The sequence below is a fragment of the Phyllobates terribilis genome, unplaced genomic scaffold, assembly GCF_046119375.1.
Source record: "Phyllobates terribilis strain yellow unplaced genomic scaffold, ASM4611937v1 Scaffold_116__1_contigs__length_5312468, whole genome shotgun sequence".
NCBI classification, from domain to species: domain Eukaryota; kingdom Metazoa; phylum Chordata; class Amphibia; order Anura; family Dendrobatidae; genus Phyllobates; species Phyllobates terribilis.
The window spans coordinates 2,264,174-2,291,786 of NW_027362876.1; the positions used below are offsets into that span (position 1 = coordinate 2,264,174).

The 27,613-nt window shown below is 46.7% G+C and overlaps 1 protein-coding gene across 1 annotated transcript; it reads right to left on the reverse strand.

Moving 5' to 3' along the window:
• On the reverse strand, nt 1-27,483 carry LOC141201452 (uncharacterized). The gene is made up of 7 exons (XM_073663442.1): nt 27,315-27,483; nt 9,167-9,317; nt 8,858-9,037; nt 8,651-8,774; nt 8,463-8,560; nt 8,177-8,267; nt 1-3,295 (listed from the first exon to the last, which is right to left on the reverse strand). Exons 1-7 carry the CDS (start codon nt 27,371-27,373, stop codon nt 1,581-1,583), a joined length of 2,418 nt encoding a protein of 805 aa, XP_073519543.1. The 5' UTR covers nt 27,374-27,483; the 3' UTR covers nt 1-1,580.
• Between the last annotated feature and the right edge of the window lie 130 nt (nt 27,484-27,613).

A 27,613-nucleotide genomic window follows, 5' to 3' on the forward strand; every position in this document is an offset into this window, starting at 1 on the left:
TGATGTTTCGGTCGTTCAGCCACGACCTTCATCAGACTCTAATGCATACAAAAAAACAAAATATATGTACAGAAACATTATGTGTATAAAAAATAAGGGAAAGGGTAGAATTCAAAAACATCATACAGGAAAGACGGACAATAAATCATTTCATTAGAGCATGTGGAGGATAATCTCTACTATAAACACAATGTAATACAATATTCAATGATATAGTACAATGCAGCGTGATGATCAAGCCTCATCAAAAGCAAAGGTGTAAGTATATATGGTTTACCCGAAAATACTCCATAGGGAGCCTAAGAATCATTATATCAAAAGAGAAAAAATTGCCCAAAAAAAAAACAGGGGAAAAGTTTATAACCCACTCGTGGTGTCATATAATAAGATCTGGACCCTTAAAATAGAAAAAAACTTTGGAAAGAGAGAAAAAAGGGGAATAGACACTGAGTTGTTGATACACTGTGTGCAGCTATTAAGGAGCATGAATATTCAGTGCTCCCCACGCCTATGGGCGTGGGGAGCAGTGAATTTTCATTTTCTTCAGCAGTGGGGACCGTGCAGGCTGCAGCAGGCGGCTGCTGCCTCCTGTGCCCCACTCCTCCGCCACGACTGCTCCCCCCAGCACAGTATTATATATATATATATATACCCCCCCCAGCAACATTCGGACTATAAGACGCACCCCCCATTTTCCTCCAAACTTTTGGAGGAAAAAGGTGCGTCTTATAGTCCGAAAAATACGGTAAATACTGGAAAGGAGTTTTGTCTAATATAAAGAGGGTATATAAAATATATATTGAACCAGACCCAAAAAATGCCTATTAAGTATATTGGAAAATGATATGGAATTTGATCCAATTTCCATAGGGATTTCACATAGTTTATTTCAAGCTAGGAAACATATTGCATCCAAATGGATTAACCCCTCACCTCTAGAAATTAGTGAACTCAAAAATAGGATAAATAACACTATCAGATTAGAAAAAGGGGTATGCAAAAAACAAAACTCAATGAATAAATTAGAGAAAATATGGGGCTTATGGTTGGATACACCTGGAATGACATCAAGGGGGTTATTGTAGGAGAGACAATGACTTATGGGGGAGGGGGGTATTGGCGAGGTCTAATGTTTCATTGTAATGTGTATTAGAATTCCTTAACTTGTGGTATGGGTAATATAGCACACCTATATGTGTATAGGATTATAATGTTTATTACAATATTGTGGTTATATAAGAGATTTCAAGAATGTGGAATGTTAATTGTAAGATATAGTAACTGCAAGTTATCAGACGGTAATGGGCGAGCTGAGAGGATATATAGGAGAGATGCATGTATGTCATCCTATGGTATGTTATTTTATTATTGTATGTACTGGTTTCTTGTTTTGTAAAAAAAAAAAAAATGAAAAAATGTCAATAAAAATTTATTGGATTAAAAAAAAATAGAATAGGAAAAAGGCTTCTCCCCTGTGTGGGTTCTCTGGTGCTTAATCAAAGCTGGTTTTTGGTTAAAACATTTCCCACATTCTGAACATGAAAAATGCTTCTCCCCTGTGTGGGTTCTCTGGTGCTTAATCAAAGCTGATTTTTGGTTAAAACATTTTCCACATTCTGAACAGGAAAAGGCTTCTCCCCTGTGTGAGTTCTCTTGTGACTATCACGAATCATTTTACGATTAAAACATTTCCCACATTCTGAACAGGAAAAGGGTTTCTCCCCTGTGTGGGTTCGCTTGTGACTTTCAAGAATCATTTTACGATTAAAACATTTCCCACATTCTGAACAAGAAAAAGGCTTCTCCCCTGTGTGAATTCTCTTGTGACTATCAAGATTCATTTTACGATTAAAACATTTCCCACATTCTGAGCAAGAAAAAGGCTTCTCCCCTGTGTGAATTCTCTTGTGATTATCAAGAATCATTTTACGATTAAAACATTTCCCACATTCTGAACAGGAAAAGGGCTTCTCCCCTGTGTGGGTTCTCTGGTGGCTATCAAGATGCGCTTTCCGGTTAAAACATTTTCCACATTCTGAACATGAAAATGGCTTCTCCCCTATGTGGGTTCTGTGGTGCTTAACCAAAGTTGATTTCTGGTTAAAAAATTTCCCACATTCTGAACAGGAAAAGGGCTTCTCCCCTGTGTGGGTTCTCTGGTGGTTATTGAGATATGCTTTCTGGTTAAAACATTTCCCACATTCTGAACATGAAAAAGGCTTTTTCCCTGTGTGGGTTCTGTGGTGCTTAACCAAAGCAGATTTTAGGTTAAAACATTTCCCACATTCTGAACAGGAAAAGGGCTTCTCCCCTGTGTGGGTTCTCTGGTGGTTATTTAGATACGCTTTCTGGTTAAAACATTTCCCACATTCTGAACATGAAAAAGGTTTCTCCCCTGTGTGGGTTCTCTGGTGGTTATTTAGATATGCTTTCTGGCTAAAACATTTCCCACATTCTGAACATGAAAAAGGCTTCTTCCCTGTGTGGGTTCTGTGGTGCTTAACCAAAGCTGATTTCTGGTTAAAACATTTCCCACATTCTGAACAGGAAAAGGGCTTCTCCCCTGTGTGGGTTCTCTGGTGGTTATTTAGACACGCTTTCTGGTTAAAACATTTCCCACATTCTGAACATGAAAAAGGCTTCTCCCCTGTGTGGGTTCTGTGGTGCTTAACCAAAGTTGATTTCTGGTTAAAACATTTCCCACATTCTGAACAGGAAAAGGGCTTCTCCCCTGTGTGGGTTCTCTGGTGGTTATTTAGATATGCTTTCTGGTTAAAACATTTCCCACATTCTGAACATGAAAAAGGCTTCTTCCCTGTGTGGGTTCTGTGGTGCTTAACCAAAGCTGATTTCTGGTTAAAACATTTCCCACATTCTGAACATGAAAAAGACTTCTCCCCTGTGTGGGATCTCTGGTGATTAACAAAAACTGATTTCTGGTTAAAACATTTTCCACATTTGGAACAAAACAATCTATTGTCCGCTGTGTGTATTTTTTGATGTTTTAGAATAGACTTTTCGAGGGTAAAACTATTTCCATTTTCTGAAAGTGAAAATGATTTCTTTGCTTTAGGAGCAGTTCGTTTTTTAGTGCTTATTTTATTTTGATTTTCCTTAGTAGTCGGTAATGAATCATAAGACAGGACCTGTTTCATAGGATCAGATGACAGATCTTTGCTGAGAATGGATGATGGTATATCTAGAGTAATGGCATTCAATTCAATTGTATCCTGTGGGATCTCAAGATCGTCAGATTTAAAAATCTCCTGTCCCTCTGATCTCCTGGTACAGTCATCTGCCAAGAAAAAAAACAATTTTTAATTTTGAATAAAATGTCTTTGAAATTTATATTTTTGAACATTTCTACTTAAAATGTCTAAACACAAACATCCCTGGGCTACATGCTAATCCAGGGAAATGAATAGATATATGCTCAAGTTTAAATATTTCTCTATTTTTTAGATTTGTGTCTAATAAAATTGATTTTTAAACCTGAGCATATAGCTCTTCATTTTCCTGGATTAGCATGTAGCCCAGGGATGTGTGTGTTTACATTGATTTAGAAGTGGTATGCAATCTTTATTTATTTTTCAGTGGGATTCTTGTGTTAATTGTACTTAAAATGTCTGTAGAACTGGGAAGTTATTGACAGAATGACAGTTCACAGTCTAATAGAAAACCTCATAGGATGAACCAGTAGAGCGTGGTGTCCAACTGTTTGTTCATTCTGCCTTCAAAATATGGAATAAGAAGCCATCAAACAATGTTATGTAGTGTAGGGTTCGGTACTCACTTAGCCACGTTAGAGGTAGGCACGGGACACTGTACTGTCTCTTTAAAAATGTCCAAGGCAGGTTTATTATGCTGCATAAACCGCACTTCCAGAAGTAAACAAAAGAAAACCTTGTTCAGCACAGTGTAACAAAACAGAAAGGAAACAGTCCATCCAATATGGCGGATTCACCCGCTCACAATCAGTGTCTTTTTACCCTCAAACACTCTGGAGGTCTCCACACCTCCAGCCACAGACACTAAATGAGACACTTGGTCTCCATTTTATACACACGCCCTGGGGCGGGGATATGTGAGCAGCCAATCCCCCCATCTCTTATGACTGCTCGAAAAAAAAGGCCCTGATACGCCCTATTAAAACTATCAGCACTATGTGTGCTGGAGCATGCTTTCCCGGTTTCACATCACTGAAGCTGCCAACTTCAGCGACACATATCTTCCCTCAAGGACATGTCCGGCGGCCCTCTTACAGTAGGCAAAAATGATACCAATAAAAATTCCACATTATTAGATTCTCAAAGGGTCTTGAGAATCAACATGGCTTCTGTGGCGCCCCTGCGGGTTCAGTTGCCACAGAGGTACTGAATCTCACCCAGAGGTCTGGTACCCCACTCTCAGGTAAGGTGGGAGTACTACCCGGGACCCACACACACGCATCCAATACACTCCACTTCAGTAGGGAAGGGCGAGATTGCTCCTAAGGGAGAGCACAGTCCCTGGTCCCTAGCTGGAGGGTGGAACCATGTAGTGGGTATGGGAAGAGGAAGTAGATCAAGGGAGCACCGACAGAAGGAGTATAAGAAGTAGGGGAACCATCTAGGAGTTCAGTCAGTCCAGTTCAGAGGAGAGAGAGTTGGGAGCAGGAGCTCAGGTCAGAGGAGTGGAGAAAGGAACAGGGCCCAGTCTGAGAGGCCCAGGAGGAGAGACTGAAGAGAAGAGAGGAGCGGTGAGGAGGGCTCCAAGAGGAAGTGAGGGGATCCCAGGGGCACGGAGAGTGCGGATGCCACCTGTGCACCCGAATCTACACGGACGTGGAGGGATCAGGCCGCAGAGAGGGGACTGGCCCCTAAACTAGTAGAGAACAACCAGGCTCAGCTAGATAACCGGAGGCTGCTGCATTTTCAAGGTGCTGCAGCCAACAACCACAATTACATCGCCGAAAAGGTGGCCACATAGGGTCCAGGGGATTGCACGTCGCCCGACAAGACCCGAGGCTACTGGCTTGGGACACTGATTGTGAGGCGCAGGGCGGGAGGGTGAGAGCCAGAGCAGTGAGACAACCGGGAAAGGTACATAGAACGGGGTCCCGTGCAAGTTATCCTGAAATACCTGAGAGTTTGCTGGATCACTACCCCGGAGGACACAGGACGGTATGGGCGGTTATAATCCGGAAAGTGCAACCTGAGGAACTTAACAACTGTGAGTAAAATCTGAAGACTGCACCCCACTGTGTCCTTGAATAATTGCTGCGCCATCACCAGCCCTGCACTACACTGCACCAACAAACATCTACCTCATAAAATCCCCATCTACTGCCCTGGAGCTAAGCTCTGCCTGTGGAGAGCTGAACCAACTCTGCTGCGTCACCATCAGCTCCAGAGGATCTGCACCGCAGCGGCGGCTCCATATAGCCGCATACCACAGGTGGCGTCACGAACATTATCTCTAAAAACTTTATTCCCCTTTTACTTTTCCCCTTTAATTGACCACCCTGGGTCACGGACCGGGTCACCACCACCGTGACCTCTCCCAGCATCGACCAGGATGGCTACCTAGTAGCCTACGGCCCAGGGGGCGCGTCACTTCCATAAACCAATCCAGCAATATCCGCTCTCCCAAAGTCAGATCTCCCCCTCACTTCTGAGCCTTGCAGTGTGCCCAAAACACATTTAGCATCCATGTATTTGGCATTACTATAGTGAGAAGAACCCACTTAATTTACGGTGTGTGTCTCCTGGAGCACAATCTGGGCACTATGTGTTGGGTAATGAAATGGCAAATGTGCAATTTTCACTCTCTAACATCCACTGGGTGCTAATTTCTGGAAAGTGCCTGTGGAATCAAAATAATCGCTACGTCTATAGATTAATTCACTGAGGGTTATAATTTCCAAAATGGAGTCACTTTATGAGGATTTCTACTGCTCTGGTTTTCTACCATTTTGTTATATTAGGGCTTCCGCAAATGGTATGTCCCATCTCCTGTGGGATCTGCTCCTGAGACATCTGCTTCTGTCACCAGGAAGCGTCTTATTCATTCTGCAGGCGGCGCTGGTGATGGAGGAGACGTCAGAACCAGAAGCTCTGGGCAGCGCAGGTTCTGTCCAGCCACTAAGATTAGGGTTGCTGGGACCAGTAGTACCCTCCAGTTTGGCAGTATGGGTGTGTGTGCTGTCCAGCTGGAGTAATCTGCTCCCTGCTTCAGCCATTTGGAGAGCACCGCACCCTACTAAAGCTGGAAGCATATTGCCGGGGGCTGCCAGATACAGCCTTGTTCTCCTCTGGTTCAGTCCTCTGTGCTCAGCTCCCGGCTTGTGTATTTGTTTCCAGTTGTGACATCGGCCCGTTTACTGACTACTGGTGTCTTCTGATTTTGCATTTTCTCTGCCCTCCTGGTTCTGACCCGGCTACCTGACTATTCTTCTTGACGTTAAAGGGTGATGAGCAAGGCAATCCCTGGGATCTGGAGTAGATAGAGCCAAGCCTGTTCGTGGTGGCCATCTTTTGCGTTGCCAGGTGACCATGAACAGTGCCCCCAATACATTGTGTCCGCAAACTATTCCAGCAAGATCTGCATTCAAATAGCTAAATGGCGCTCCTTCCCTTCTTAACCTGCCTTGTGCCCAGACAGTAGTGTACAACCGTATATAGGGGATTGTCGGATTCAAGAGAAGTTGGAAAATAATCTGTAAGGTCCATTTGTTTCCTATTATCATTTGTGAAGATTTCCAAAGTTATCACCATATAAAGTGACACACGTCAGATTTAAAAAATGGGGCCTGATTAGGAACACAAAACTGCAGGAAGGGGTTAAATCAGAGTATTTTGGGCACTAACTACTGTAGTCAAAAACTATGAGTATAGACAATAACACATCTACTGAAATGATCAAACTCAACAGTCTCCATCAGTAAAAAATGAGTAACTAGTGGTGAAACCTCTCGGTAATTAGAGTATGGGGCTTGGTGGCTCTTGGCAATCTAAACTATGATAATGGCCAACGAGTTTCAAGAAGAAATATTAGACATTGAAGGAGAACTTTTTATAATAGTGCAGAGCCGAGGTGTCTTAAATTTAGCCCTCGGGTATTGAGAAGACGTAATGGAGACCTTCTTTTAAAGACTACCAGGGAGTTACAGAGGCCAATCCCACCACATTAAAGCTATCATACAAAATGAACCTGGAAAAAAATACAGAATAAAAGATATGTTACATCCCTAACAACAACGTATTTATCAGGGGAGAGAACTTCAGATCTAAACCGGAATTGCACTCATTTATGGTGGACCATTGGAGCTACTATGAGTCCTGAGCAGAGGAGTAGAGAAAGTATTAGTGCCCCCATTTCAGGAGAGATTGTGCAGTAATCTGAATTCTTTAGGACTGAAAACATAATGGAATTTATGGCGTGAAGTGAATCCATGAAACCAGGGCTGGAGCCATGCCAACACATCTCCTGCAGGCGTGAATAAATGTATATTACAGCCGTCAGCCACGCACAGCTTAGAGATATATCATGGCACAGGTGTAATGTTTTTTATGTAGTTTATCGCAATACTATTTGAAGTTAGTTGGTTTGATAAGAAACTGAAAAGTCAGAATAAAGGGAAGGTCTGTTGCTATTGTACAGAAATTCACACTTGGCCCTCACTGCACATTTAATGTTGTCGATAATAAAAGTGAAGTTTGGCCAGAAAGACTGGACCTGGTCTTGTAGGGACCATATGAGGACATTCAGCAGCACAGAAGGGAGAGAAGGTAGATTCATCCAATAAGATATCAGGGATCTAGGAAGCCAACACCATCATTACCCTCCGCTTTCTCTAAGAGGTCCATTATAATTTTTCTTCAAGTGATTTTTGTCAGCACATTCTACGTACGCTGCCATTTGGCTTTGTAGTTTACAGATCTGGGCAGGTAACGGTCAGCGTCTCCTAATCCCAGGGGGTAGGTGGATCCTCCAGGTTGTAAGTTCTACAGAAAAGGTCTTTTACAATTACACAAAGTAATGTGAACATTTTTGGATGGACTAAAATGTTGTGATCTAGAAGTAAAATGGTGGTCACACGATTGTGAAACGGCCGGACTACACCACCGATAAAACAGCCACAGACGGGGACTGAGAAGAATCTGTGACTTCTCTGCATTTAGTGGTCACTACTCACCTGGGTAGTCATATGTAGGAATCTCCTCTTTACACCGCTCATCACCCCTCACATATGTCTCTGTAGTATTAATATGAGTCAGATCTTCACCCTGAAACAAATATTGTAAAACTCACAGACAGATGGAGAAGTCCCATCTATGATCAGCTCTAATCCTGCCATCTCCACCATTCTCATTACACAAATATAAAACATATAATACTGGTGGATAAAACAAGACTGAGCACAAGACCTTTACAGCCGTCTACACATCATAGGGGAGATCTCATGACACCTCTCCATCTACCTGATGATCCTGAGGAACATTGGGATCTTCTTGTTTACAGTCCTGTGGAAGAAGAGGACGGGGACATCTCTCTGGTGTTGTCCTCTTACTGGATATATCTGGAGGAAACATACAGGGACTGAATTAATTTTTTACACATAATTAGATAAGATAATTATTGGCTGTGTGTATTTAGTCCTGTCTATTACCTGGAGATGTGAGGGGCTGGGGAACCTCCATCATGACGTCCTTGTACAGATCTTTGTGTCCTTCTAAATACTCCCACTCCTCCATGGAGAAATAGACAGCGACATCCTGACACCTTATAGGAACCTGACACATACAATGATATCGTCACCCCCCCGATCCCTTCATAGTGTTACTGTATAATGTCCCAGCATTCCCAGCAGTGTCACCTCTCCAGTCAGCAGCTCAATCATCTTGTAGGCGAGTTCTAGGATCTTCTGGTCATTGATGTCCTCATGTATCAGGGGGTGACGTGGGGGCCCTGTGATTGAGCTCAGGGGTCTTCCCCATCCCTCAGACACAGGGTCCTTATAGCGATCACTAGAGGTCTTCTTCACTACTGTGTAATCCTGGTTATGGAGAGACACATTAATAAATCTCCCTCCAGACATTTCCAGAGTCCTCACCTCTCCAGTTCTGTCCATCTGTTATTCCCATAGATAATAATGATGTAATGTGACGTCATCAGAATCTCTCACCTCTCCAGTAAGCCGGAAGAGGATCTCTAGGGTGAGGTGTAATATCCGCTCCGCCATCTTGTCTCTGTCCATATCCATCCTTGATAGGTGATTCAGAAAAATTCTCTTAATATAGAATATCTTCACTGAGAGGATCCGATATTGTAGAGACCTGAATGAGGAGAAGATGAGCCGATGGAACATCGTAAAGAATTCTGTGTATTAATACAATTACTGGAGACAATAAGGGAAATATATCAGAAGATAGAATGTGTAGGTGTTGTATTCTCTAATCTTTTATGGAGTGGAATATAAGTTGATTGGCTGACTTAGACATCTCCTCCATACTTCCAATCACTGACTAAGTTGGCCACTGCTTCAGTAAGAATCACCCAGAAACCCAATCAGCAATGGTATTTTTATTATTTTACAACATTCTGCTTTTGTCCCTGACATACTAATAAAACCTATATATTTTAGGCCACAGACAACAAGCAGTTTGTTCCTCGGAGTCTGCAGCTGAATACATTTCTTATAGACTCATCTTCCAGAAAGCTAATTCTCGTCATATACAGTGGTGGCCAAAAGTATTGGCACCCCTGCAATTCTGTCAGATAATACTCAGTTTCTTCCTGAAAATGATTGCAATCACAAATTCTTTGGTATTATTATCTTCATTTAATTTGCTTGCAAGGGAAAAACACAAAAGAGAATGAAGTAAAAATCAAATCATTGATCATTTCACACAAAACTCCAAAAATGGACCAGACAAAAGTATTGGCACCCTCAGCCTAATACTTGGCTGCACAACCTTTAGCCAAAATAACTGCGAACAACCGTTTCCAGTAACCATCAATGAATTTCTTACAATGCTCTGCTGGAATTGTAGGCCATTCTTCTTTGGCAAACTGCTCCAGGTCCCTGATATTTGAAGGGTGCCTTCTCCAAACTGCCATTTTGAGATCTCTCCACAGGTGTTCTATGGGATTCAGGTCTGGACTCATTGCTGGCCACCTTAGAAGTCTCCAGTGCTTTCTCTCAAACCATTTTATAGTGCTTTTGGAAGTGTGTTTTGGGTCATTGTCCTGCTGGAAGACCCATGACCTCTGAGGGAGACCCAGCTTTCTCACACTGGGCCCTACATTATGCTGCAAAATTTGTTGGTAGTCTTCAGACTTCATTATGCCATGCACACTGTCAAGCAGTCCATTGCCAGAGGCAGCAAAGCAACCCCAAAACATCAGGGAACCTCCGCCATGTTTGACTGTAGGGACCGTGTTCTTTTCTTTGAATGCCTCTTTTTTTTTCCTGTACACTCTATGTTGATGCTTTTTGCCAAAAAGCTCTACTTTTGTCTCATCTGACCAGAGAACATTCTTCCAAAACGTTTTAGGCTTTCTCAGGTAAGTTTTGGCAAACTCCAGCCTGGCTTTTTTATGTCTCGGGGTAAGAAGTGGGGTCTTCCTGGGTATCCTACCATACAGTCTCTTTTCATTCAGACGCCGACGGATAGTACGGGTTGACACTGTTGTACCCTCGGACTGCAGGGCAGCTTGAACTTGTTTGGATGTTAGTCGAGGTTCTTTAGTCGGAAGACACAGGAACATTCAGGTCTTTGGAGATGGACTTGTAGCCTTGAGATTGCTCATGCTTCCTCACAATTTGGTTTCTCAAGTCCTCAGACAGTTCTTTGGTCTTCTTTCTTTTCTCCATGCTCAATGTGATACACACAAGGACACAGGACAGAGGTTGAGTCAACTTTAATCCATGTTAACTGGCTGCAAGTGTGATTTAGTTATTGCCAACACCTGTTAGATGCCACAGGTAAGTTACAGGTGCTGTTAATTACACAAATTAGAGAAGCATCACATGATTTTTCAAACAGTGCCAATACTTTTGTCCACCCCCTTTTGTTAGGTTTGGTGTGGAATTGTATCCAATTTGGCTTTAGGACAATTCTTTTTGTGTTTTTTTCATTGAAGACAAATTAAATGAAGATAATAATGCCAAAGAATTTGTGATTGCAATCATTTTCAGGAAGAAACTGAGTATTATCTGACAGAATTGCAGGGGTGCCAATACTTTTAGCCACCACTGTACATTACACATGGCATGAGAAATAACAACTTCATGATGAGGATGAGATCTTCATCTTCTAATACGGCTCTAGAAACAAATTTGGCCAGAGTCCGTCACTAACTACATCATCACCGGCTGTCTGGATGAATGTTTCCCGTCTTTCCCAGGTTGTAATCTTTTATCACGTTACATCTCATTTATAAGAGCTTGTTTGTAAGAACACCAAGACAGGAGTTATTTGATGCTAATGTCTCCTTGTACAGTGTTTTTTTTCCTGGATATTATGTTTCTTTTAGCATTTTTATGTTGGCTTCCATATATTACATGAAAAACACTAAAAAAAAGAAAACCAAGTGTAAAAACATAAAATAAAATTAAGGGATGGCGGCACTGTGGATCATTATATTGTATGTGGGGGGATGGTGGTACTGTGGGATCATTATATTGTATGTGGGGGGGATGGTGGTATTATGGGAATATTATTATTGTATATGGGGGGTTGGAGGGACTGTGACAACATTATACTGTATGTGGGAAGATTGCGGCACTGTGGGTACATTATACTGTATGTGGGAAGATGGCGGTACTGTGAGAACATTATACGGTGTGGGGAAATAGAGGTACTATGAGAGCAGGGGTGGATTAAGAGTAGCAAGGGCCCCGGGCAGTTTAGAAGGCGCTGGCCCCCGCCCTCCCACACACACACACCTGATGTATCACGTGACATGTCACATGATCCCCTGTGATAGATCATGTGATAGTTCACGTGAAATTAATTTGGCACAATATTAATTATAATAATTTTTTTAGGCTGTGTGCCCACTACGCGCTTTTCAAGCATTTCCGCAGCGGCAATTCCGCTGCAGAAATGCTTAAAAAACGCTTGGTAGAAGGTCTGCCATGTTCCCCAATGATAATCCACATGTGCTGTGCACATGCTGCGGAAATTTCCGCTGCGGATTATCACTGTGGAAAAATCCGCAGCACTACCAATTATTTTGCGGAAGCGCGGCGCTTTCACTGCCATTGACGTGCATTGGAACACATGGAATCCGCATCACTGCATCTGTACATGCAGAATCCATGCGTTTCAATGTGCGGATGGTACCCAGGTTTGGAGAAGAGGAGACTGTCCTCTGGACCCGGGTACCATGGAACCTGTAAAAAAAGAATAAAATAAAAAATAAATATCATACTTACCTTCTGATGGCCCCCGGTGTCTTTATCCAATGTGTCTTGGCTTGCCGGCAGCTCACGATGGTCTGAAAAGGACCCGCCGTGACGTCATTTAGTCATGTGATGGGTCACGCGACCGCTGACGTCGGCAGGCTATCAGAAGGTAATTGTATATTTATGTTTTACCATTCTTTACGGTCACACTATATAAATCCATGCCGGTTGCATGGATTTATATAGTGTGACCAAGTTGTCAAGCACTTTCCAAGTGATGCTAAAATCGCTTGATAACCCGCATGCGGAAATGCATGTGAAGAACGCTTCACATCTGCATGTCCCTGGCAGGAAAAACGCATGTACAATCAGCATGTACAATCCGCATGCGTTTTTTCTGCCAGGGAGAAGAGAAATGCTCAAAAAAAATCCGGAGCATTTCTGCATCGTGGGCACATAGCCTTACATTAATTGTATGTCTCAATATTGAGCACACGTAGCCATCTATACACAGCAGGAGGCCGCACATAGCCATCTATACACGGCGGGAGGCCGCACGTACCCATCTATACACTGCGGGAGGCCACACGTAGCCATCTATACACGACGGGAGGCCGCACGTAGCCATCTATACACGGCGGGAGGCCGCACGTAGCCATCTATACACGGCGGGAGGCCGCACGTAGCCATCTATACACGGCGGGAGGCCGCACGTAGCCATCTATACACGGCGGGAGGCCGCACGTAGCCATCTATACACGGCGGGAAGCCGCACGTAGCCATCTATACACGGCGGGAGGCCGCACGTAGCCATCTATACACGGCGGGAGGCCGCACGTAGCCATCTATACACGGCGGGAGGCCGCACGTAGCCATCTATACACGGCGGGAGGCCGCAAGGGCGCCCCCCCAGAGACAGCAGGAGGCCGCACGGCGCCATCTATACTCAGCAGGAGGCCGCACGCAGTCACGCACACACACACACACAAACATATACATACACGCATAAACACATTTGAAACACAAAAATACATATAAACAGACATCACACAATGATATCTGCCTGCACACACACACACACACACACACACACACAGAGACAGACACACACACAGACAGACAGACACACATACACACACACAGACACACACACTCACCATCCCCCGGCTCGGCTCCAGCCCTCCTGGCTCCTGCTCCTCTCCAGTGGTAAGTAGCAGTGCAGGCCGGGCGCGCACTGCGTGACGTCACAGCTAGGAGACACAGCCGCGCACAGGGCTGTGTCTCCTAGCTGTGACGCGGCCGGGCCAGCACAGGGAAGTTAACTGCTGCAGTGCTGGCCTGGCCGAAGAGCCTGGATTGCCCTCATTATAATCCGCCTATGTATGAGAGCATTATATTGAGAGGCTTAATGACCGCAGTCGCTCCTGCGACCGGGCCCAGCCAACACCAACCCCTGCTTCAGCTGGATGTGTGTTCTCGGACTGACATTCCGCTGAAGTGCCACAATACACGCTGCTGACCTATCAGAGGCCAGCAGCTGACATCGGCATGTACGTCATTAGGGGCTGAAGTCAGCTGGCAGCTCCAGCAAAAAGACACCGTGAGGCGAGGGAGTGGAGAGAAGCTGAGTATAATGTTTTTTTTGTTTTTTTTTAAATCAGCGAGTACACGGTGCCCTTGGCCACACTACTACATGTAAGAGTATGGGCTGTGCATTATACTACATGGATGACTGTGGGCTGTGCATTATACGACATGTATGACTATGGGCTGTGCATTATACTACATGGATGACTGTGGGCTGTGCATTATACTAGATGTGTGGACTATGGGCTGTGCATTATACTACATGTATGGGCTGTGCATTATGCTACATGTATGGGTTGTGCATTATACTACATATATGGACTATGGGCTGTGCATTACACTACATGTATGGACTATGGGCTGTGCATTACACTACATGTATGGACCATGGGCTGTGCATTATACTACATGGATGACTATGGGCTGTGCATTATACTACATGGATGACTATAGGCTGTGCATTATACTGTATGGAGGATTATGGGGAGTGCATTATACTTCTGTTATGGGGCCCCATCACTTCTATGTTCGCCCCTGGTGAGTGTAATAGTTTATTTTTTTCTGTACACTAAAGAACAGAGGCAGAACGGAGGACATATACCAGGTTGGGGTCAAGGATAAGGGACATACATATACAGTGGGTACGGAAAGTATTCAGACCCCTTTAAATTTTTCACTCTTTGTTTCATTGCAGCCATTTGGTAAATTCAAAAAAGTTCTTTTTTTTTCTCATTAACCCCTTTACAACCCAAAGTGGTTTGCACGTTAATGACCAGGCCAATTTTTACAATTCTGACCACTGTCACTTTATGATGCAATAACTCTGGAATGCTTCAACGGATCCCCCTGATTCTTAGACTGTTTTTATTCATGACATATTGTAATTCATGATTGTGGTAAAATTTCTTCGATATCACTTGCGATTATTTGTGAAAAAAACAGAAATTTGGCAAAAATTTAGAAAATTTTTCAATTTTCAAAATTTTAATTTTTATGCCCTTAAATAAGAGAAAGAGAGATATGTCACACAAAATAGTTAATAAATAACATTTCCCACATGTCTACTTTACATCAGCACAATTTTGGAACCAAAATTTTTTTTTAATTAGGGAGTTATAAGGGTTAAAAGTTGACCAGCGATTTCTCATTTTTCCAACAAAATTTACAAAACCATTTTTTTAGGGACCACAACACATTTGAAGTCACTTTAAGGGGTCTTTATTAGAGTTGAGCCACCCCTGTAGTGTTCGGGTTCGGTTCGTCGAACACCGGTATGTTCGCCGAACTGTTCGTCGAACACCATTAAAACCAATGGCAGGCAAACAAAAAGACATAGAAACACATAGAAAACACCTTCAAAGGTGTCCAAAAGCTGACAAACTGCTCAGAAGACACAACTAACACATGAAAAAGTGACAAGTACATATAGTCATGCGAAAAGAAAAGAGGTGGAGGAGTAAAATGAGGAGGTGACACAGATATAGGCATGTCATGCCCTTCTAAAATCAAGAAAGGCTGGATTAAAAATCTAAAATCAGCCTACCAACACCCAAACGTCGTGACAAGAAAATTAAAAAAATAAATATCTTTAGGTAGAATGGCGGCTCCATTCAGAACACTTTCCTTACAAGACGTAGTGGACACTGCTACTAGGCCCAAAGTGTTGCCTGGGCTAGATGCAGTTAAAAAATTTTAATTAGATCTACAGGCAGTGTAGCTTGCAAAACAGCTGGGCTATTCCGCTGACTAGCAGACACTGCTACTACGCCCAAAGTATTGCCTGGGCTAGATGCAGTTAAAAATTGTTATTAGATACAAAGGCGGTGTAGCTTGCTTCAGATGGGCTACTCCGCTGACTACGAGACACTGCTACTATCCCAAAATGATTGGCTGGGTTAGATGCAGTAAAAAATTGTTATTAGATTACACAGACGGTGTAGCTTGCTTCACAGCTGGGCTACTACGCTGACTAGCAGACACTGAAGCTTTGGAGCAGACCTCTGATTCCCAGGCTATAGTATGAGTAAACAGCTCTTCAGACTCAACCATCTGTGTTACCACAAGCCATAGTGTATGTAGTTTCTTACGGTTAAAAGGGGGGGGGGGCGACCCGACCCACCTGGAATTGACGATGCCAACGTCATGTAAAACACAGCAAGGGGACTCCAAAAAGAGTCTCCATTTTTTCCAAAAATTGTGGCACAGACACCACTTAAGTGGCATCAATTGCCCCAGAGTTGCTTAAAATGGTTGGTGAGGTGATTTTCACAAATCCTCAAGCTTTTAGTCTCCACAGGATGACACAGGGGTAGAAAAGTCCTTGCGGATCCATGATTTGTTCATCTTTATGAACGTGAGTCTGTCTACATTGTCAGTGGACAGCCGCGTGCGCTTATCTGACAGCACACCACCAGCAGCGCTGAACACACGTTCAGAGAGAACGCTGGCTGCGGGGCATGACAAGATCTCCAAGGCGTGAGTGGCGAGTTCAGGCCATTTTTCCAGATTGGAAGCCCAAAATGAGCAAGGGTCCAGTGACACAGTTATGGCTTCGATGTTCACTTGGAGATACTCCTATACCATCCTCTCTAGGCGTTGACTACGTGTCAGACTTCTTGTCTCCTGTGGCCTTGCAAAGGATGGTCTAAAAAAATTGGTGAAACGATTCCGCAAAATTGCTGTTACCAGCAGATACGGTGTTACTGTTACGGTTTGAGTGATGAAGACTCGACAGTCCCACGGTTGGCAAGTTAGAACTGTGAGATTCACTACGTGCACCACTGGTGTTTTGTGGAAAAGGGCATGTAAGATTTTGTAACAGCCTCTGCTGATACTCCTGCATGCGTGAATCCCTCTCTATGGCAGGAATTATTTCGGCAAATTTACTTTTGTACCGTGGATCTAAGAGTGTGGCAACCCAGTAGTCGGGATTACTTCGAATTCTGACAATCCGAGGGTCATATTGCAGGTACTGCAGCAAGAAAGCACTCATGTGTCTTGCGCATCCAGGAGGACCAAGTCCTTGTTGTGTTGGTGGCGAGGTAAGAATCATGCTTCCTTCCTCTACCCTCTCCCCCCAACCTCACACAACAGAAATGTGATCAAGGTCTCCTTCATCTGATGAGTCTTCCATGCCCATCGCCAGTTCGTCCTCTACTTCTTCCTCAGCTCCTGCACCTTTCTCAACAGTTTGGCTGCTACCATGCGCCCTCGTTAATCCCTCTCCCCCACCCTCCCATGCCTGTTGCCTTGGTGCTGCCGACCGTCTGGACCTTGGAGATGTTATCCCTTCCGCATACGACTCCTCCTCTACTTCCTCCCCCTCCTCTTATCCCACTACCTGACTCCGAATTCTGTTTAACGTGTTCTCCAGCATGTAAATGACCAGAATAGTCATGTTGATAATGGCATCCTCAGCACTAAACATCTTCATCGCTGGTGCTGCCACAATCGCTGCAACATGTGCAGAGTTGAATTCCACCGCGTCGGCACGTTGCATTTCAGCCAGTGAACTGGCAGGCCCAACGACTTCTGTAGAGCTGCGAGATGCGAACGGCGGAAGTGAGCACACAGCGACCGTGCCCTCTGCAGAAGGCCATCTAGTCCGGGATAGTGGGCTAAAAATTGCTGGACAACCAGGTTCAACACATGAGCCATACAAGGCACGTGTGTGACATTGCCCCGGCGAAGGGCCACACCCAGGTTTGCAGCATTGTCGCACATGGCCTTCCCTGGTTGCATGTCCAGTGGAGCTAACCATTCATAAAACTCGGTCTCCAGAGCTGACCACAACTCCTCAGCTGTGTGACTCACACTTCCCAGACATTTCAAAGTAAACACCGCCTGATGCCGTTGAGCCCTGCTGCCAGCATAGTAAGGAGGTGTTCAGGATTCCTTCTGCGCAGTTAGAACACGGGCAGCATTACCAGATAGGCTTTGGATGCAGGTGGAGGACCGAGAGGAGGTTGAGGAGGCAGAAGCAGTGGAGGAACTTCTAGAGAAAAGGAATTGACGCACAACTCGTGGGGATGGCAAGACTTGGACAGCAGCCCCTTGTCCTGCTGTCACCATAGTTACCCAGTGCCCAGTCAGCGACATGTAACGCCCCTGTCCATGCCTACTCGTCCAAGTGTGTGGTGAAATGCACCCTGTCACACACAGAGTTTCTCAAAGAAGCCGTGATGTTGTGTGCGACATGCTGGTGTAGCACAGGCACACCTTTCTTTGAGAAGTAGTGGCGACTGGGCATCTGGTACTGGGGCACTGCGACGGACATAAGGTCTCGAAAATCCTCTGTGTCCACCAGGCGGAAAGGCAGTATTTCTGTAGCCAACAGCTTGCAGATGGTGAAATTGAACCTCTTAGCTTTGGCATGGCTAGGAGGAAATGGTCTTTTACTTGTCCACAGATGAGGGACCGAGGGCTGGCTGTTGTGATTAGACGGGGTTGAGTAGGGTGTCCCCGGCAAACTGCCGGTCTGTGAGGAAGATGCAGGCGGACATGTTAGGTTGCCTTGATCCAAAGGTGGTGCTCTTGATGTCGGAGAGGGCTCAACACCAGCTGGTGTTTCCACTTCCAAATGAACTGATGACCTGCCAATCACACTGGATGTTGCGGGTAAAGAGGTGGCAGGTCTGCGTCCAAACACATGTGTGACTGCTGTCCCCCCAGTCACAGAGGATGAAGAGGCCGCAGATGCACAAGATGGGGCAGACGGTGGTTGGCCCGGCTCGCTAGGCCGCATTGTAGCACAGTGAGCTTCCCACTGCAACTTATGCTTCATATCCATGTGACGGTTCATGCATGAAGTACTCAAACTATGGATTTTTTGGCCTCTACTTAGCTTTTGGTGACAACTGTTACAGATAACATGAGTTGGGTCATCCTTATCGATCTGAAAAAATGCCCAGGCTATGCAAGGCTTAGAGCTCATGCGATCTGAAGAGCCACCACGACTTGAGGTCAGAGGCAGAGTTGTGGTTGAGGATGCAGTTGTTGACGTGCTTCCAGTACTCCGTCTCTGTCCAGGAAGGCGCAACCTAACCTCATCGTCAATAGCATACTCCTCCACCTCCTCTGCTGACCTCATCGACTGGCTGACTGTGGGTTGACAGTAAGTGGGATCTCCAACCTCGTCATCATCACCCTGTGTGTTCTCACACCCGTCGTCCTCAGAGCCAACCTCTTCCTGCCCTGACCGAAAAGTCAAGTTGTCACTCCAATCAGGTATCTGAGTCTCATCATCATTTCCCTCATTGTCTCCACCAACAGGAGTTACAGTTTGGGAACGAGGGTCTACATTATGCTCAGAACCTTCTTCATCTGGGCCTGGATCCGACTCAAACATTCTGGGCATCAGTGCAGATCATTTCCTCGTCTGGATTCACAGAAGCTCTGGAGCAGACCTCTGATTCCCAGGCTATAGTATGAGTAAACAGCTCTGCAGACTCAACCATCTGTGTTACCCCATACTCAGACGGGCAGCTGTAGATTTGGGAGCTGTGAGGAAGCAAGTTCGATTGGGGTGACACCTCTGAGGACTGGAGTATTTGTGATGTTGAAGTTGAGGTGGAGGAGAGCCCACTTGAAGGAGCACTTGATATCCGTTGAAGCACCTGCTGTTTTTGTGCCTCATCTGGAATTTGTAGCGATGGGCGTGTTCGTAAGAAAGGGATCGTTTCACATTGTCCACGAAAAGAAGTAGACATCTTAGTTTGGCTGGAAGATGGTCTTTCTTCTGCAGATGTTACTGTTGCTTTAACACCTACCCCACGGACACAAGTTTTTTTTCACTTTCCAACACACCTATTCCCCTTTCCACCAGCAGCAGGCCTTTTGCCACTCATTTTGGTGGTTAACTAATTGGCAACTCTGTAGTTGTTTGCACAAAAAACGATGGATGGAAACCGAGCAGAGCTGAGTGGCCAAACTGTGGTACTAGCCCAAAAGGATTGGCTGGGTTAGATGCAGTAAAACAATTTCATTAGATACACAGGAGGTGTAGCTTGCTTCACAGGTGGGCTACTCCGCTGACTACGAGACACTGCTACTATGTCCAAAAGGATTTACTGGGCTAGATGCAGTAAAAAATTGTTATTAGATACACAGGTGGTGTAGCTTGGTTCAGATGGGCTACTCCAATGACTAACAGACACTGCTACAGGCCCCAAAGGATTTACTTGGCTAGATGCAGTAAATAATTGTTATTAGATACACAGGTGATGTAGCTTGGTTCAGATGGGCTACTCCAATGACTAACAGACACTGCTACAGGCCCAAAAGGATTTACTGGGCTAGATGCAGCAAAAAATTGTTATTTGATACACAGGTTTTGTAGCTTGGTTCAGATGGGCTACTCCAATGACTAACAGACACTGCTACAGGCCCAAAAGGATTTACTTGGCTAGATGCAGTAAAAAATTGTTATTAGATACACAGGTGGTGTAGCTTGGTTCAGATGGGCTACTCCAATGACTAACAGACACTGCTACAGGCCCAAAAAGATTTACTGGGCTAGATGCAGTAAAAAATTGTCATTAGATACACAGGTGGTGTAGCTTGGTTCAGATGGGCTACTCCAATGACTAACAGACACTTCTACAGGCCCAAAAGGATTGGCTTAGCTACATTTAGCCAAATGCTGTGAAAAACACTGGCACAGCACTGGCACAGACCTGCCTGGCAAAAAGTGCTAGGAACTGCTGTAACCTAGCCCTCAAAAGGGCTGCAATTACAACTAGTCCCTACTACCTAAACCTCTCTCTCTATTTAACAGCAAATTCGCTCCCAATTCACACAGTTATACTGTATAGCTCTCACAGCAGCAGTGGTGCCGTCTAACACTCAGCTGCAGCAGTGAGAAAATGGTGGCGACGGGGAAAATGGCTTGGTCTTACAGGGCAAGGACATGTGACATACACAGCCAATGACACATGCCCTTGCTTGTGTGAAAAAAAAGCACTTCGCTGCCTGTGTGCGCTGCTGATAGGCTGACAGACTGCACCGCGCCACTGTAAATGTGGGAAAGAAAAAAAAATGGAGATCGGCTTTATTTCTGCAGAGATCCATCCCCTGCCCCTCCCCCCGCCCACTCTACACTGAAACTGTCTATTAACATTGATTAACAGTATTACTATGAAAAAATCCAGTTATGAATTTGGTGCACGAACAGTTATCGAACATAACCTCGAACAGCCGAATTTTTTGCAAATCGTTCGGGTTCGTCGAATGGCTCGAAGACCGCCCAAAACAGCTCGAATTTGAGATTGGCAAACAGTTTGAGTCGAACACCGCTCATCTCTAGTCTTTATGACAAAAAATACCCAAAAGTGACACCATTCTAAAAACTGCACCCCTCAAGGTGCTCAAAACCATATTCAAGAAGTTTATTAACCCTTCAGGTGCTTCACAGGAATTTTTGAAATGTGGAAGAAAAAAATTAACATTTAACTTTTTTCACAAAAATGTTACTTTAGACCCAATTTTTTTTTTTTCTCGCAGTGATAACAGGAAAAAATGGACGCCAAAATTTGTTGTGCAATTTCCCCTGAGCATCGGGTCGTCATAGCAACATCCTGGAAGCCGCGGCAGACAACGTTGGACGCCGGCAGGAGAGGTGAGTATCGGCGATCACCTCCACTTGCCCCCACAATGGTGCGATCGACTTTGATCGCCGCATTGCGGGGGTTAATGTGCCGGGAGCTCCCAGCACATAGCATCGGGTGTCAGCTGTGACAATCAGCTGACACCCGGCGGCGATCGCGCCTGCACAGCCTGTGTGCGGGCGAAATCCACAGGACGTACTAATACATACCTGGCTCTTAAAGCCCAGGGTGCAGGTACGTATTAGTACGCCCTCGGCTTTTAAAGGGTTAAAGTACACTCTGCACCTCCCTTGACTGAAAAAAAACAGAAATGTAGAAATTTTTGCAAATTTATTAAAAAAGAAAAACTGAAATATCACATGGTCATAAGTATTCAGACCCTTTGCTCAGTATTAAGTAGAAGCACCCTTTTGGGCTAGTACAGCCATGAGTCTTCTTGGGAATGATGCAACAAGTTTTTCACACCTGGACTTGGGGATCCTCTGCCATTCTTCCTTGCAGAACCTCTCCAGGTTGGAGGTGAATGTTGGTGGACAGACATTTTCAGGTCTCTCCAGAGATGCTCAATTAGCTTTAGGTCAGGGCTGTGGCTGGGCCAATCAAGAATGGTCACCGAGTTGTTCTAAAGCCACTCCTTTTTTATTTTAGCTGTGTGCTTAGGGTCATTGTCTTGTTGGAAGGTGAACCTTTTGCCAAGTCTGAGGTACAGAGCACTCTGGAAGAGGTTTTTTTCCAGGATATCTCTGTACTTGGCCGCATTCATGTTTCTTTCAATTGCAACCAGTCGTCCTGTCCCTGCAGCTGATAAACACCCCCATAGCATGATGCTGCCACCACCATGTTTCACTGTTGGGATTGTATTGGGCAGGTGATGAGCAGTGCCTGGTTTTCTCCACACATACCGCTTAGAATTATCACCAAAAAGTTCTATCTTCATCTCATCAGACCAGAGTATCTTATTTCTCATAGTCTGGGAGAACTTCATGTGTTTTGAGCAAACTCTATGTGGGCTTTCATATGTCTTGCACTGAGGAGAGGCTTCCGTTGGGCCACTCTGCCATAAAGGCCCGACTGGTGGAGGGCTGCAGTGATAGTTGACTTTGTGGAACTTTCTCCCATCTCCCTACTGCATCTCTGGAGCTCAGCCACAGTGATCTTGGGGTTCTTCTTTACCTCTCTCACCAAGGCTCTTCTCCCACGATTGCTCAGTTTGGCAGGACGGCCAGGTCTAGGAAGACTTCTGGTGGTCCCAAACTTCTTCCATTTAAGGATTATGGAGGCCACTGTGCTCTTAGGAACCTTGAGTAATGCAGAAATTCTTTTGTAACCTTGGCCAGATCTGTGCCTTGCCACAATTCTGTCTCTGGGCTCCTTGGGCAGTTCCTTTGAGCTCATGATTCTCATTTGGTCTGACATGCACTGTGAGCTGTGGGGTCTTATATAGACAGGTGTGTGCCTTTCCAAATCAAGTCCTATCAGTTTAATTAAACACATTTGGACTCCATTGAAGGAGTAGAACCATCTCAAGGAGGATCACAAGGAAATGGACAGCATGTGACTTAAATATGAGTGTCTGAGCAAAGGATCTGAATACTTATGACCATGTGATATTTCAGTTTTTCTTTTTTAATAAATTTGCAAAAATTTCTACATTTTTTTCAGTCAAGATGGGGGGCAGAGTGTACATTAATGAGAAAAAAAATGAACGTTATAGAATTTACCAAATAGCTGCAATGAGCAAAGAGTGAAAAAATGTAAAGGAGTCTGAATACTTTCCGTACCCACTGTATATATCAGGATGGGGGGTGGTCGAAATCTCACAACGTGTCCCATCAGACCTTAGCTGTACCTCTGATTATACTGTGTGGGGGGATGGCGGTACTATGGGAACATTACACTACGTGGGGCCAAGAAAGGGCCCTGTACTATGAGGACAATACGGTTCCTCACTTCCTGCCTCCATAGTTGGGTCGTATGTATCTATTACAGGAAACAGAACAAAAACCTTATGATTCTTATAAAGGGGCAACACAAGACCCCAAAAGAGTCTTTGTGCTGAAGGGGTTAATGCCCCCTGCGCCCAGTAATGGGGTCTCCACATACCTCCACCTGCAGAGCCACCACCACATATATGGCTGCTCTGTGCGCACAGGACCTGTGATGAGGTCACAGGAGGGGAGGAGTCAGGGGTCACATGATCAGGGGCCTCAGTGGATGCAGGACTCTGCTGTGCTGGTTGTCATGGTGATGGATGAGCTGAAGGTTATGTGTGGGGTCAGGAGGGGTTTACAGTGTGGATGTAGCAGAGCCGCGTGTGTACGAGGTGTACGGAGCAGAGCCGTGTGTGTACGAGGTGTACGGAGCAGAACCGCGTGTGTACGAGGTGTACGGAGCAGAGCCGTGTGTGTACGAGGTGTACGGAGCAGAGCCGCGTGTGTACGAGGTGTACGGAGCGGAGCCGCGTGTGTACGAGGTGTACGGAGCGGAGCCCTGTGTGTACGAGGTGTACGGAGCTGAGCCGCGTGTGTACGAGGTGTACGGAGCTGAGCCGCGCGAGTACAAGGCGTACGGAGCGGAGCCACGCGTGTACGAGGCGTACGGAGCGGAGCCGCGCGTGTACGAGGCGTACGAAGCGGAGCCGCGCGTGTACGGGACGTACGGTGCGGAGCCACGCGTGTACGAGGTGTAGGGAGCGGAGCCGCGCGTGTACGAGGCGTGCGGAGCCGCGCGTGTACGAGGCGTGCGGAGCCGCGCGTGTACGAGGCGTGCGGAGCGGAGCCGCGCGTGTACGAGGCGTGCAGAGCGGAGCCTCGCGTGTACGAGGCTTGCGGAGCCGCGCGTGTACGAGGCGTACGGAGCGGAGCCGCGCGCGTACGGAGCGGAGCCGCGCGTGTACGAGGCGTACGGAGAGGAGCTGCCCGTGTGTACCAGGTGTACGGAGCGGAGCCGCGTGTGAACGAGGTGTACGGAGCGGAGCCGCGTGTGTACGAGGTGTACGGAGCGGAGCCCTGTGTGTACGAGGTGTACGGAGCGGAGCCGCGTGTGTACGAGGTGTACGGAGCTGAGCCGCGCGAGTACAAGGCGTACGGAGCGGAGCCACGCGTGTACGAGGCGTACGAAGCGGAGCCGCGCGTGTACGGGGCGTACGGTGCGGAGCCACGCGTGTACGAGGCGTAGGGAGCGGAGCCGCGCGTGTACGAGGTGTTCGGAGCCGCGCGTGTACGAGGTGTGCGGAGCTGCGCGTGTACGAGGCGTGCAGAGCGGAGCCACGCGTGTACGAGGCGTGCGGAGCCGCGCGTGTACGAGGCGTACGGAGCGTAGCCGCGCGTGTACGAAGCGGAGCCACGCGTGTACGAGGCGTACGGAGCGGAGCCGCGCGTGTACGAGGCGTACGGAGCGGAGCCGCGCGTGTACGAGGCGTACGGAGCTGAGCCGCGCATGTACGGAGCGGAGCCACGCGTATACGAGGCGTACGGAGCGGAGCCGCGCGTGTACGAGGCGTACGGAGCGGAGCCGCGCGTGTACGAGGCGTAGGGAGCGGAGCCGCGCGTGTACGAGGCGTGCGGAGCGGAGCCACGCATGTACGAGGCGTGCGGAGCCGTGCGTGTACGAGGCGTGCGGAGCGGAGCCGCGCATGTACGTGGCGTACGGAGCGGAGCCGCGCGTGTATGAGGCGTGCGGAGCGGAGCCGCGCGTGTACGAGGTGTCCTCCCATTTGGATTCTCCAATGCACCAACAGGATTTCACAACTTTCTGAATGATATTTCTCTGATTACATTGGGAGATTTCTTGTGATTTTCCTTGATGATATAGAATTTTCTCTCCTGATTTGGATTCTCACCAGGAACATGTCCGTGTTGTATTAGAAAGGTTGAGGGAGAATTCTTTGTTTGTTACAATTGAGAAATGTTTTTTTTTCTGTTCAGGAAGTTTCATTCCCAGGTCATTTTATCGGCTGATGGGTTTACGATGGATCCTGGGAAGGTGAAAGCCATAATAGATTGGGTCCAACCTAGTGACCTGAAAGTGTTGCAACATTTTGTAGGATTCGCCAACTATTATAGGAAATTCTTTAGGTTTTTTTTTCTCAGATTACTGACCTCACACGTAAGGGGGCAGATCTCAAGGTTTGGCCACTGGATGCTTTTAGGCTATGTGCCCACGATGCAGAAATGAAGCAGAAAATGTCTGCAGTATTTCTGCATCTCCCTGGCAGAAAAAACGCATGCAGATTGTGCATGTGACGCACCCCCTGGGCCATGTTGTGCAGCGTTGCGCATGCGGGGAATACCCGGAGCCGGATCTGATAGGGGTAGTAGTCCTCGTGGCGGTGACCCGGTCCGTGCCCAGGGTGTCAAACCAAGTGGCAGAACTTAGAATAAGATGTTATATTGTTCGACTACGCCACCCGTTGATTGCGGCTATGAAGCCGCCGCTGCAGGGCAGACCGCTGAGGCCGGTGGTACGGGTGTGCAGCGTGGATAGTATAACCCCCAACGGGAGGGGTATGGCCCCAGGGCAGCAGGCGAAGCGGGGATGATGGTAGTGATGTTATAGTAGTCCCCGTCCTAATAGTGCTAATGCGACAAGGAATCAGTGAGACGTACAGCTGCAGTTTTCAATGCTTTACTCACAGTTCTTTATCAGGTCCCTTGTGCGCAGTCAAGACCGCCCGAGTCATGCTGCGTCCACCAGGTCAGGGACTCGGCCAACTCCCAGGCAATTCCAGAGCGTGGTCCAGAGCTCCCCTCTCTTCCTTCCTACTGGCCGTCCCCACCAGGGACCCACCTTTGTCCGGCTCCCTCGGGCCTTCTGGTGGCGAAGCCTTTCCCGGTTTCCCTGACCCTATACGGTATGCCTTCCTGGTGGATATGGTGAGGGGTCGCGCCAAAACTTGACCACGACCTCCGGTTCCTGGCTAAGGATAATTGGCCTCCACCAGTTTGGGATCCGGTACCCTGTTCTGCCAACCCTTCACCCGTTATTCCGTGGGATCTTAGGGTTCCCTCTTTTCTTGCGTCTCTGGGCCTCTCCTGGTGTTTATGTTTCTTCTTCCTCTTACTTCTCTCTCTCTCTCTCTGCTTCAGGCCTGGCTCTGGAGCTGGGCCCGGACTGAGCCACAGCTCCCTGTCAGCCCTCTCTGGCTGAACTCTCTCAGACTGCACTCCTCTGCTCCTCTCCCTCGTTCTATCATGGTGCCCACCTTTTATACTCCCTTCTGACACCCGAGCCCAGGTCACCAGCACCCAATGGGCTCCTACCTATGCCCAGAGTCCCTCCCCTGTCTACTCCTACACCACTGGGATATTCCTCCCCCCTCCCCACTCCAGCCAGGGACAGACGCTGTCGTACCTGCACATCTATCTGGTGGAAGTACCGTTGATCTGTCCCCCGGAAATGGGGTGAGTGTAGTGTATGCAGCTAACTGAGCCCCGTTCCACACTCCATCCTTACCCGGGAGTGGAATACCGCACCTCTGGTTCGAGGTGCAATACCCCTGTAGCAGCCGAGTCCTCGGGGTGCTACACATGCGTTTTTCCTGCAGAATACATGCGGATCCACATGCGGATTCACATGCGTTTCCGCATGCAGATTGACAAGCGCTTTCCAGGCGATAGCATCACTTGGAAAGTGCTTGACAACTAGGTCACACTGTATAAATCCATGCAAACAGCATGGATTTATACAGTGTGAACTGTAAAAATTAAAACAAATCAAGCTATACTCACCCCCGAGGCCCCGGCGTGGCTGCAGCGCTGCTTCCTGGCTGGTTCCCGGCTGCCGGCATATCGCGAGACAGAGCGGTGAAGGGCCTGCGGTCACATGACTGTGACGTCACCGCAGGTCCTCAAGCGATGCCGGCATTCAGAGACAAGCCTTCGGAAAGGTGAGTATAAACTTTATTTGTTATTTTATTCTTTTTTTACAGGTACAATGGTACCCAGGTCTGGATGAGAGTCTCCTCTCCTCCAGAACTGGGTACCATCCGTACATAGAGACGCATAGAAGCCGCTTGTACAAATGTACA